Source organism: Amphiprion ocellaris, chromosome 1 (genome assembly GCF_022539595.1).
Source record: "Amphiprion ocellaris isolate individual 3 ecotype Okinawa chromosome 1, ASM2253959v1, whole genome shotgun sequence".
Lineage (NCBI taxonomy): Eukaryota > Metazoa > Chordata > Actinopteri > Pomacentridae > Amphiprion > Amphiprion ocellaris.
Window position 1 is genome coordinate 32,387,189 of NC_072766.1, and position 13,349 is coordinate 32,400,537.

The following is a 13,349-nucleotide window of genomic DNA, read 5'->3' on the forward strand; positions in this document are numbered from 1 at the left end:
GAAGACTTCATGAACAAAAGAACAGAGGCTACACCAGAAGATGCATATGCACGTGTCATATATGTACATACCTCTGTCGAGCCAGTGAAGGCCACTTTGTCAATGTCCTTGTGACTGGCAATGGCTGCTCCTGCTGTGGAACCAAACCCTGGAACGATGTTCACTACTCCAGGAGGGAACTCGGCCTAAAATAGCAATCCAGACGGCATGTTAACGCAGGGAATTACCACTGATTTATTGTCAAAAATAACATATGGCAGTAGCCATTTGAACCTGCACAGACCTGCCTTGTTACACAGACTTACCCCATTTTCAGGACAGCAATGTAATGTATTATATCAAAGTTTTTCTACAACTAAAATTTTTAGATGGAATGGATTTTCCAGGCTGAATTCTGTATATCTTAATATACTTAAATGTTAATACTGTCTTAAGGTCAACAAGGAAGATTATAAAAGACTAGTATAAATTACTCAGTTATTTCCCACCCAAATTTTATGGTGGCTTCAAAACTGCATTTAGAAAGATAATGTCCTCTAAGCAGTCACTACCAAAACGTATTAGAGGCAGAACAAACTAATCGCTAATAGGACTTTCTATAAGAATACAGGCACTGAATTTGTTCAAGAAAAATTTGATTAGAGGTTAGAAATCTAAACCTCTCTGAGCCCTTGGCTTGGACCAATACCATTGAACATGTTGAGCCTAACATCAGACCTCTTTGATGAGTGATCCAACATGGAGGGCTGTGAGGGGGGTCTGCTCTGCTGGCTTAATGACCACAGTGTTTCCACAACTCAGGGCTGGTGCTATCTTCCACATGAACATCAGCAGAGGAAAGTTCCACTAGCACAGAAGAAAGCAAACACGTCAACTGACTGTATCAGTGAAATTATTCACAAAACAGCTGGCAGTAATCCAAGTTTTATTGAAGAATAAACTGAATTTAGCCCCTCTTACTGAAAAGAAGTCATCTATGAAATCATACTAAGTAAAAAAAGAGAAATCTAAAACATAGCTATACACATGACATATGGAGCAATTAGGAAAACTCAGATGCTAGGTTGTTATAACACCTCATTCCTGAACTTTCAAATCCATGATATGGTTGTGACCAGTTATCAATGAACAAAAGTTTACCTACACTCGTGAGTACCGTGTATATTATGGCAGTCTTGAGTTTTCAGACTTCTATAACCTTATAATACTTTTTCCATGATGAAATGATTGAAACACATGCCTCTTTGTCACAAAAAAACATGAATATCACACTTCTGACATCATGATGTACCACATCTCATTCAAATTTTCAAGTCAATTGCCGTTTTCTTTGAGTAACAATACAGAAGCTTAGAAAGAATGATAACTGAAACTATAACATCCTATAGTGCATTTATTGAATTATGTTTGTAAGAAAATTATGTAATACACAGTTTCTTTAAGTATTTAGCATGGGGAATGAGCCTGAGTATGTCAGTTATGCCAGATAACATCAGCCAGTTTTAAATTAACGAGGCCTTGACTGACCCTCATTTTCCCGGTTAACTTAAAAGTTATGACTCTTATTCCACTGATGATATGTAACAAAAACCTTATAAATAGCCAGTTATACTTTTGCAATCAATCCATCAAGCTACTACTATGGTTATGGTATGGACCAATGTGATCCAAAACGGTAAGATATTCTGTTCAGTATTGTAAAAGACTAACATTTGAGAAGCTGGAACTGAGGTGTTTCATTTGGAGCGGACACAATGGGTAAAACCTTTTTCAGGGCTCCATGGTATCATTTGTCCAAAACTATGCCAAAACAGCCACACAGCCTCTGTACTAATGCTTTAATAATAACATGAAATAAGATCAATCTAATGTCCATATACTCTGACTTTGGAGAAGATGTTAAACTAGCATATTTGTAAGTCTCTGATACCATACACTACCAGTCAAAAGACTGGTAGTGTATTTAGTTTGTTTGTATGCACCCTATTATGTATGTGTTTATTATTTTGGCACAAATCCTTTGCCCTTCAAGCCAAAGTAAAATGAACACTAATTGGAAGTCAAACTACAAGTTGGTCCCACCAGATCCTGCCTGGACTTACCGGAATGATGGCTCCACACACACCAACAGGCTCATGTTTGGTTATACACATGAAGCTTTCATCTGTGAAAAACAGAGACCGAAAAGTCAGTTTGATCCACTGTACTTACAGTGGCTGTTTTATTTACATATTGCCACCATGATTATATTGGTTTGACTCAGATTTTTGTCATTGTTTGATTCTGTATTACTTTGAGGAGCCATTCATAGCACAAGACAACACCTCAAATGTTAACCACTGCATGTGACAAAAATATGTTTTTCATATGTATTCAAAATAGTTCACATGTCAGAGGGAACCGATCCAGATGCAGCCTTCCTTATCTCAATTACCTTTCTGAGTGAGTGTACTTTGGGTTAGCCTGATTTGTTTTCATTTGATCTGACCACAAGATGGTGCTACAATGCATTGAGTAAAGAAAGAAAACAGTGACGGTGAAACAGGATGATATGATGACTGAATGCTGTTATATCTTACAGGATGTCTTGTGTGATGTTTACATTCAAATACCTCTTCCAATAAGTATATGAATTAAATAAGTATAATATGGAAGGTAACAGTTCAATTTGTTTCTCCAGCTTGTATTCAACAGTCTGTTCTATTTGGATGAGGCTATCTACAAATAGTTTAGTTTTTGTGGTAAAACTTGTCATACCTTTTCAATTAGTTACGAAAGTTCAATAACAAATAACTTTGTTTTCATTTCTGTAATCAAGTATATGATACGAAAAAATATTCTATGTGTTATGTTTTGCATTATTGTGACATGCAACTGCACATATTGAATTGAATTTCAGCATTATCATTTTTTTTGGTAGTGTGTGCTCATGACCACTTGACTTTTAAAAAAATATTTCATCTCACCCATAATCAGAGACTATTTGATATAGTTGTCTAACATTGATTTCAGATTCCAGATAACAGCACACAGAGCTCTGATGTTGGCATACAAACAAAGCATATAATCAAAGGTAATGGTAATATTAGTCACAATTGCTGCACAATACACTAACAGTAAGGTTTTTTGGGTTTTTTTTTGGTAGTGGCATTACCATCAAAAGTACTACTAAACTGCTGGCTCTTCACTTCCATGGATGCTGATGCTCATTCTTTCAGCTGAGACTGGATAGGTCAGGTTTATTTTTCCTCTTTTTCACAAAATAAGGAGAGGTACAGCAATTTGTATACACAAAAATCTCCCTTTTGTTTTGGAACATGAAGAAAAAGACCCAGAAAGCAGATATATCTTGATCTCTCATCATTTAAAAAAACAAACTAATGATCACTTAATTAACAGGACAAGGACGCCGGCGGTGATATTTCATATGACCCTCTTACTATCAACAGAACATTTAAAGATTTTTATGCTTCCCTCTACAGCGCCCAAATGGTAGAATCCAGCATCACTTCCTACCATGACATACATTCACATTCCTCCACACCTGTACAATAGTCAATATTCCAATGGACATGAACAGCATTCTCTACTTTTTGCACTGCATCATGCAATTATCATTTGCACTACCATGTTAATAGCAATTATCATTTTGCACTACCGTGTAGCTGTAAATTTCTGTATATATAGAGTTATATTTAATTTTATTATTACTATTTTTATTTTCCTCCATTACTCTTTCTGTAGTTTCTTTATTTTTTATTATTCTCTTCCATATTCCTAGGGTGACACCAACAGCAGAAACCAAATTCCTTGTATGTTGTGTACGTACTTCGCCATTAAAGATGATTCTCATTCTGATTCTGATTGATAACATCTCATTATCTATAGCCACAGAACAGGAGTGCACCAACTTAAATGTAGAATTTACACCAGAGGAGGTTTGGGCCACAATCCAGAACATGCTTAATAGGAAATATCGGGTTGTTGAGAGTTTAAGCTTTAACACCAGTATCGCAAATTGCTTAGGGACTGACTTAGAAAGTGCAACAATACAATGCAGATGATCTTTGACATACATAGTTACACCACCCCCCCGGAGGCTCTGTCCTGTCGAAATACACTGTAGCCTTGTATCAGAATATCAAGATCAGTGTTCCTTTTCTTGAGCCAAGATTCAGAGATAGCTAGGATGCCAGGATTACCAGTATGCACCAATGTTTTTAAATTGTCAGAGTGCTTAGTATGTAGCAGACTACAGATGTTTATGTGTAAAAAGCCTAAACATTTATGACCACAGAAATCACTAAATGACAAGTGGTGGGGTTATCTAAAATAGGCTCAGGATTTGGGTGAACATTACCAGAAATAATTTACATGAGAATAATTAATGTGCACCGGAAAACTAAACAAAAACAGTGCTGTTGATTATATTTCACAGAAGATGTTACCACAAGCAAAGAGTGAGAGTCAAAAAGCAGCTGCAGCAACATAATTTAAATGGAACGAGATGAATTATGTGAAAGGGAGGAAGACCAACAGATTTAGTGACCCAGTAGGATGAGACATCTCTGAAGGGGAGACTGAAGTCCAGTGTGCCGCCTCCATAGGGCATGATAGCAGCCCCAGGTAAAAACTACTGACAGGCTCAAGAGCCTGGGTCTGTGCAAATAGCAGAGTGACAAACAGAAGTGGCCAGAAAACCAAGAGTTTTTCTCAGAAAATGCATGTTTGCAGCAATAAACAGCACATAAAGTCACCTGGAGGTATTGAGGTAGTGAATGTCCCAGGATCCAGGTCTAGGCTGTAGCAGGTGGAAGGCCGGGTCAAGTCAGGTTGAAGCTAGCAGAGTTCCGGACTGAGGCAGGTAGAAGGCCGAGCCCGGCTAAAACTAGCAGAGGTATAAGCTATAGCAGGTGGAAGGCCAGGTCAAGCTAAACCTAGCAGAGGTCCAGGCTGGCGTAGGTGGAAGGCCAGGTCAAGCTAAACCTAGCAGAAGTCCAGGCTAGAGCAGGTGGAAGGCCAGGTCAAGCTAAAGCTACAAGAGGTCCAGGCTGGAGAAGGTGGAAGGCCAGGCCAGGCCAGGATGAAGCTAGCAGTGGTCCAGGCTGTAGGAGGTGGAAGGCCAGGCCAGGGTAAGACTAGCAGAGGTTTGGGCAGTAACAGGTGAAAGGACAGGCCAGGCAAGGCCAAAGCCAGTAGAGGTCCAGATTACTTTTGAGCTAAGGCTAGCAACGGTTTAGGTTGCAGCTGGTTGAGAGCCAGGATGAAGCTAACAAGTCCAGAGTTTGAGGTGGAAGGTCAAGCTAGGCTAACGCTAGCAGAGGTCCAGACTGACTGTAGCAAGTGTAAGACCAGGCTAAGGCTAGAAGAGGACCAAGTTTTAGCAGGTGGAAAACCAGGGTGAAGATGGCAGAGGTCCAGGATGTACAGGTGAAAGTCCAGGCGGATCTAGCTAGGTAGATTAGCAGGGAGCAGAAGATCTGTTTTCAACAGCAGATGTTCTTTTTTAATTGTAGACTTTAAAACCCATAAAACAGCCAGTTATATTCTTCTTAGTGGTTTGCAAAAGCAAACCTTCTATGGCTGACTATTTGCTTTAGGTTGGAAACTAACTAAAACATGCTAAAAGTTAATATAATTCAGAGCACACTGACAAGCAGCCTTTTAGTGGAGGTCTACAGAGAGTTTATGACTTAGTTTTTATCCGACCATACAGTGTGAATTATACACGTTTATGACTTCCTGTCCAGTTGATTTAATAGGCAGCAGGCAGATTCAAAAAAGTTGTACCGACACCTCATTGATTATTAAAGGAAACAGGATTAATCTGACCATAATTTTTGGTTCCACACATGAGCAAGCCATTTTAGGTTTTTCTAAAAGCAGGTTTTCACTTCTACACATTATAAGTTAATGGGTATACATTTATTGATACTATCATTACATTAAATAGTGTGCAAAAAGTGAAAGGTGTATACATATTTTCTGACAAGACTGAATACATTTAAACAAATATACGTTGTACAAGAAGATGACACACACTCTCACCTATAGGCATACTCTTGCCATGAATCTTGTCAGCCCAGCCCGCATAGTAACGCAGGGTTTTGATGCTGCCTTCCAGGTCAACGAAGAAAGACTGCAGGAACGGCTTGCCTGTGTCCAGAGTCTCCAGAGTCTAAAGAGTAAGGAAAACTAGCATCAAAATTCCATTGACTTAACTTTTTTTTGCACATTTATTAGTCAAAACTAAGCAAACAACTCTGAAAATGTGATTTTAACCATAAACAATGTGGAGGTGTCACAAAAAAGCTCTTCAGGCCACTTGATAAGCTTCACCATATAGCTTAAAGGATAACGATAGTTTATTACATCTAGCCATCTCTTTGGATCTTGTCTGACCTTACATTGACCCTATAGCTTCACCTATCATGTCTATCAGTAATAACCACAACAGTCTATTAATGGAATGATTAATTTAAAAGCTATCATAAGTTTATTTTTTATTACTTGGTATATTTTGTGTCACATTTCTTGAATTGTCTGTGGCTCAACTAAAGAGTGTTAGGGCATCTTCATATTGTTTGAGCGCCACTTTTTTTGGTTGGTCGGGCTAAAAATATACTGTGTCTCACAAGAAAGAACCAAAAATTAGAAGAAAATAAATGACAGGGCAGTTTAACATATCCAAACAATTGCTTTCACAAAAACAATGTCAATTAAAATGAATTAAATCAAATCAATTAAATTACACAATGTACCATACATTATGTCATACTTGTTAGTTCCTGGTACAAAAATAATAATTACTATAATGGGAAATTAGCTGCTTGAGGCTGAAATAGTGATGAGGTGCTTTCTCTGTGGAGTTTAGAATGGTACAGTCAGTCACAGTAGTCCAGTGCAGTGTATAGTGTCTTGATAACTGGCAATGGGCCAGGCATGTAAAATTAGGTGTACAATTGATTTTGTTTGATTGTGGCAGATATAATTTACACTGCATCGTGTATCCTACACCTCTCCAATATCAACACCATTTTACTAGAGCTACTTTAATTTCATAGCAAAACAAAAAAAAGAAGTAGTTGTACAGTAGCTGAATGCACTGTACCACTGTACTGTATCTCTAAATGGTCTCATTCTGGTCCATATTTTGTCAAACGTTGCTTGGAGTTCAGTTAATCAACCAGCATGTTTGCAATTAGCAGTCACATGTCATCTGGTATTATGACTTCACTCACATCTGTCAGGGTAAATTTACAAAACGAAGTCTTAATGCATGCTGGCAGTTAAACAGAGTGAAAACACACAGTAATATGACTCTAATTCTACACAATATCCAACAGGAACAGCAAGTAGAATCTAGCCATCATTACAGAGAGAAATATAAAGACTAGGGAGGGATCTCAGTGTCTTGATGAGTTGAGATGAGTATGATTATGTGAGTATTATGACAGCACATGGATATTTTTCAGCTGCAAGGAAAATCCCATAAATTTGTGTCTTGTTTAGCAGTACTTACTTCTATAATTGAGATCTACTGGTATAGTCAAATTAACAATAAAAAAACTTAGTCAGTGCTAACAATTCCTGCTAGTCATTCAGCAAAAACAAAAAGTATATAGTTGTGAGCAGCATGGAAAAGTCATTAAGAAAAGATCTTACTGTTCAGTGGTGGAGTAAAGCTGCCACTGACTTTACACTGAGGTAGTCGTAAGGTCCGAAATGGCGACCAGTGACTTAAAAAGCAACATTTTCCAAAGTGCTGCAACTACCTAAATACAGTTCCAATATTCTTGTACTGTGCTTAAGTAAAGTTAATAACATTTCCAGTTTAAAAAAAAAAACTGTACCTTTTTTTTCCCTCTACTCATGTGGCAACTATAGTTACTTGGCAGATTTTCAAACATCTACAATCATCATAAAATATGAGGCATTATTAAAGGTTTATAAAAACTTCCCAGCAGGAAATATTCCCAACATCACCATTTAGTGTAGATGCATTAAAATGCCAATGACAAGTTAATGCATCAGTAATAGATGATGATAAACGTATGATTAGGCTGCATACTGACTAGGCCTACTTTAATTAGCTATACTTAGTTTGTAATGCTCCTGTAATTATGCATGAGTAAAATTTTGACTGCAAAGCTTAATGAATCAAAAGAGTAGTCTTATCGGTCTTCTAGATAAATCAATTAAACAACAGGGTGATACACTCAAAGGCACAAAGTCAAAAGTTCTAATTTAAAAAAATCATTTCATGTGTAATTTTTGAACTGTCCACCATCCAATATATTTTCAAGAACTAATAAAGCAGGGGTGTTAAACATGCGTCCTGTGGGCCAAAACTGGCCCACCAGAGGGTCCGATCCGGCCCATGGGATGATTTTGTTAAGCGCAAAAATCACAGAGAAGACATTGAATGCACATTGTAAATTTTGTAAAACTATACATTTCAAATAATTTCTATATTGTGACAAGTTCTTTTGATTATAAAGTAAAATACGAGATTGTTCTTTTGTCATTTTGTGTCTCGTTTTTGTAATATTTTGTCTTGCTTTTGTTGTTTTTTGTCTGACTTTTCGTTTGTGTCATGTTTTTGTTGTTTTGTTTCTGGTTTTTGTTGTTTTGTGTTTCCTTGTGTTTTTTGTTTTATTTTCGTCATTTTTTGTTTTGCTTTATTCATTGTTTCGTGTATCGTTTTTGTCGTTTTGTGTTGTTTTTGTCCCACTTGTGTTGGTAGTCTATTTTTGAGTCTTTTTTTCTCGCTTTTGTCATTTTTGGTTACATTTGTGTCGTTTGTGTAATTTTTTTGTCTCGTTTTTGTCGTTTGTCCATTTTTTTGTTGCTTTGTAACTTTTTTGTCAAATTTTTTGTCTCTTTTTTGTTTTTTTTGTGTCGTTTGTCTCATTTTTCAATAAATACTAGATTGCTCATTGTTCTTTTGTCGTTTTGTGTCTCATTTTTGTCATAATTTTGTCTTGTTGTTGTTGTTTGTTGTCTTTTTTGTCTGACTTTTATTGTTTTGATCATAAAGTAAAATACTATATCATTCAGTTCCAGACACCTATGACTAAATGTCTGATGCCTTTGTAGATGCACTCTGATCTGTAAGTTGTAATGCGTAAATGATAAACTGAGGCATAATATTGGTGAAATTGCACGTTTTTCTTCAGAAATTTCAAGTTGTTCAAAATGTTTTGTAAAAAGATAGTTCGTTAAATGTGAACATTTTCAGAATGTACTTTTTTGCACTAAAACAAAGGGGAAAATTTTTGAGTTGGGGATATTTATAGGTGGGCTGCACAGTGGTGTAGTGGTTAGCACTTTCGCCTTGCAGCGAGAAGATCCCTGGTTCGCGTCCCGGCTTTCCCGGGATCTTTCTGCATGGAGTTTGCATGTTCTCCCTGTGCATGCGTGGGTTTTCTCCGGGTACTCCGGCTTCCTCCCACAGTCCAAAAAATATGCTGAGGTTAATTGATTATTCTAAATTGCCCGTAGGTGTGAATGTGAGAGTGATTGTTTGTCTCTGTATGTAGCCCTGCGACAGACTGGTGACCTGTCTAGGGTGTCCCCTGCCTTCGCCCGAGTCAGCTGGGATAGACTCCAGCACCCCCCGCGACCCTAGTGAGGATTAAGCGGTGTATAGATAATGGATGGATGGATGGATATTTATAGGTCATTATGCTCTGATTTTACTGGTCCGGCCCGCTTGAGATCAAATTGGGCTGAAGTGGCTCCTGGACTAAAATGACTTTGACACCGCTGTAATAAAGCATTACCTCAGCACTAAATGTGTGTTAAGAGAAACTGAACAGTGCAGAAAGTGGTCAGTGACTGCAGAAAGAGCATAAAGCCGGTAGAAGCAGAGCTGACCGCCAGCAGGAGCCGGTCCCTCTCCAGTAGGTCGGCCAGTCTGTGCAGCAGCCTCCCCCGGCTGGAAGAGTCCATCCCCCGCCACGGAGAGCCTCTCTGCTGGGCCGCTCTGGCCGCCGCCACCGCCTGGTCCACGTCCTCCTGCAAAGCAACGAAAGGCAGAGAGATGTCAGGACACACGGTGAAATCCGAACACAGGTAACCCACTGAGCTGCCCGGGATCACCAGCAGATGGCATCCAGCAGCTCCTGTCCTACACTTACAGCTAGAGGTCCTGTCCGCTGGGCGCAGAATAGCAGCGCTTCATTCTACTGTCAAAGCTATTTGGTAGATACAAACACTACTTGGTTACATTTTTTTTTGTCCTTCCTTATTTCACAGACTTGTTTGAAACGCTACTCTGAAGTGAAATAAATAAACTGACTCGTTATGTAGCCACTAAGACAGCCTTCTTACTTTGTCTGCCTCTTGGACATCGCAGATTTTGACACCTGTCGCTGGGTTGAAGGTTGGAAATGTTCTCCCTCTGCTGGATGTGCGCCACTCATTGTCGATGAACATCTGTGGAGAACACCAGGTGTTTGTTCGGGCTTTGCTTTTTTGCCTGAACTGACACTTGATACCAAACTTATAGAAAGAGCAAAGCTGGAGACGCACTGAGGAAACGCTACTGCTGCAGCTGCAGAGTCTGGCTCCGGTGCTGCGTTCACTGACCTTGGTGTGTCTGATCTCCTGGACTGTGACAGGTCGGGGTAAAGGCAAAGCTGGCCTCTCCTCCGTCGCTCCACTCTCTGCCGTTCCGTTCTGTGCCATTCTACAGTCCAGGTCCAGAGTCTAAGCTCCGTCGTCCCATCCACAGCTTTTATAGGACCGCGGAGTCCTTCCCTCCCCGACAGCGCAGCTCCGCCCCGGTCCGACATGGGGATGCTTGATGCGTTAGTGCTGCCGTGCACCTGGCAGGGCTGGTGCTCTGTGCCAACTGGGAATGAATCCTCCGTGATCAGGGCCGCCTCCTGGCAGCTGATCCCAGGATGAGTTCATGTATGTTCCTCTGCATCCTAACTGCTGCTGCTGATGGTGAAGCACACACGAGGGAGAGCCGAGAGTAAAATTCACCAACACGGCATGTGGCTGTAAAATAATGAGCGAATTCGTTCAGCTGGATAATATTTACATCTCAACACAGTAACGTTCATCTGCTTTTTGTGTGTTCGCAGCGGCTGCCGTGCGCATCGACCGTGCGGAGGTGTTACGAGTTGCGATGTTGGTTTTTGCACCTGGGCCTGGTGAAGTTGAATGGAGTTGAACACATGCAAACAAATGCTTTTGTTCCTGTGGACAAAGCTGCCTGCTCGCTCCAGACTTGTTCTCGTACACAGGCGGCCATTGTTTCCCCTTCACTGCTTCTTGTCACTCTTTATGCCAAAGTTTAATTAGGAGCTTTCCAAAGCTCATTTCTCACTTCAGCAACTCCGACACTCCATAATGAGTGACAGAGAGCTCAAACAGGGTGTGTGTGTGTGTGTGTGTGCATGTGTGTGTGTGTGTGTGTGGGGGGGGGGGAAGGATGTTGCAAAGCAGGGATAATGCAACAGTCTAGACTCATGCAAATAAACAGAAACCTGCTCAAGGGTGGATGATTTCATTTGTCAAACAGTTTACAGACTACTAACATAGGAGCAAAGGTATTTATTAGAATATGTAACAGAATGCCCGGGGTACCGGATCATTGCAATGATTTTTCTAGAGTATTAAAGGACACTAATCTATAGTTTACTTATGTAGTCAGTACCTGACTGCCCTGTCTGTAGCACTCAGCACTTCTCTGTTCCCTCACTACTGTTGCATTTTTCAACAAAAGGCTCAGTAATGTCCTACAACCATAAAGCCACTGTAGTTTTTAAAATCAAATGTCTCTTAAACAGAAGAAAACTGTGCATTTTTAGGGACTCTGTAAGAGTGGATTAATTATTCAATTATTGATTAAGAGTATATGTGGAAAAAAAATAACAGCACCAATGGAGCATGTCTAACTTTCTTCCATAAGTGGGCAGTCTAACTGGATTGACATAAGATACACAGAAAAAGCCAAAGTGTTAAAAACACAGAGTTTTGGATCAAAATAAAGTGACTGAATCAAAATAAACTTGGCTCAGTTTTTACAGGAACATTTCAGTATGGCAAAGTTTGTAAAGAACCAAACTGACTTCAACTAAATTCTTCACTTTATTGCAATTTTTTTTTTTTTTTTTTTAACTAAATTTAACTAAAAAAAACCCAAAAAGCCCTTAATGTGCTGGCAATTAGGATGCCTAAAACTAAACTGTACATGAAATTGTTAGGATATAGCAATATCATGTTAGCTCTTTACTGTACTAAACATCCACATCCCTGTATCGTGTGCTTGCAAACGTTTCTCACTATTTTGACAAAATGACCCCTATGAGCAGCATTACAGTAAAACCAGTAAATCTATAACCTCTGCAATACATTTCTTTGCATAATAAAGTTAATTATGATTACTACTGCATATCGACTGATGAATATTCAAAACAATAGCAATAAAAGGTATTAATTTATGTTTAATATGACCAACCCTACACTATTTTAAAGAGACAGGCACTATACCTGATGAAAGTATTGGGACTTCATTAAGGCTACAAAAACTAAAAAAGTAGATCATCTTTGGTATGAAGAGATATAAAATGTAGCCTCATGTAGGATTCTGTAGTTTAAATCCAGGCAGACTTGTACTGAAGCAGATTTGTGCAGATTTTGCTTATGTAGACATGTGATCTGATGTAGTCATGATGCTGGGAATCTGAATATGATAACAAAGTGGGAATATATGTGTGTGAATTTCAACTGTATATAGTAAATAATATATGGTCTAGCTGCCTGAGACTTTGTGGGGCATCCTGTCATGGGAAAGTAGAATAAGGCGACAACTTCTTCCAACCTTGGTTGCTCAGGCTGACAGAGACAGTGCACATCTTCAAATGAAGTTCAAGTTTCCACCCTTCAGCAGGCTTCAACTCCAATTAGAATCACTACTCAGAAAAGTCTTGTCCTTTGTTGACAACTTGTTATTAATTCCATATCATTTCATGGTACAAACAAGGGGATATTTTAAAAAAGTAAATATTCTCTTATATGTTGTATAAATACATCATTATTATCATCAGTTCTACCATGTATTTTTTCATTTTGGGAACTGGAGGTCAATGAAATTGGAACTTAAGACTGTCAAATAACTAAACAGACTGATCAATTTCTATTTCATCAAAATCTCTTTGAGACTTAGTCTAAACTGATAAGTTTCTCAGCCAAGCTGAGAATGGTCCCCCTAAATCAACAAGTGCAATTTTCATCATAAAGTGTAGTTTCTACCATTAGGTGTGTTGCAGCCTAGACTTTTATCTACACTGATTAAAACCCGCATATGAAGCTAATTTCTGCAACATTTCACT

The 13,349-nt window shown here is 38.9% G+C and overlaps 1 protein-coding gene across 2 annotated transcripts in view; it reads right to left on the reverse strand.

Annotated features, from left to right (window-relative positions):
- The window catches only part of aldh1a3 (aldehyde dehydrogenase 1 family, member A3), a 28,010-nt gene extending 17,262 nt beyond the window's left edge, over window positions 1–10,748 (reverse strand). For both annotated transcript variants that reach the window (XM_055010053.1, XM_055010051.1), the window contains exons 1-7: window positions 10,594–10,748; window positions 10,336–10,440; window positions 9,880–10,020; window positions 6,049–6,178; window positions 2,103–2,164; window positions 718–846; window positions 72–185 (exon numbers count right to left, since the gene is read on the reverse strand). In XM_055010053.1, coding sequence (XP_054866028.1) covers window positions 72–185; window positions 718–846; window positions 2,103–2,164; window positions 6,049–6,178; window positions 9,880–10,020; window positions 10,336–10,440; window positions 10,594–10,692 — 780 coding nt within the window. In that variant the 5' untranslated portion in view covers window positions 10,693–10,748. The remainder of the gene's footprint in view (window positions 1–71; window positions 186–717; window positions 847–2,102; window positions 2,165–6,048; window positions 6,179–9,879; window positions 10,021–10,335; window positions 10,441–10,593) is intronic.
- Between the last annotated feature and the right edge of the window lie 2,601 nt (window positions 10,749–13,349).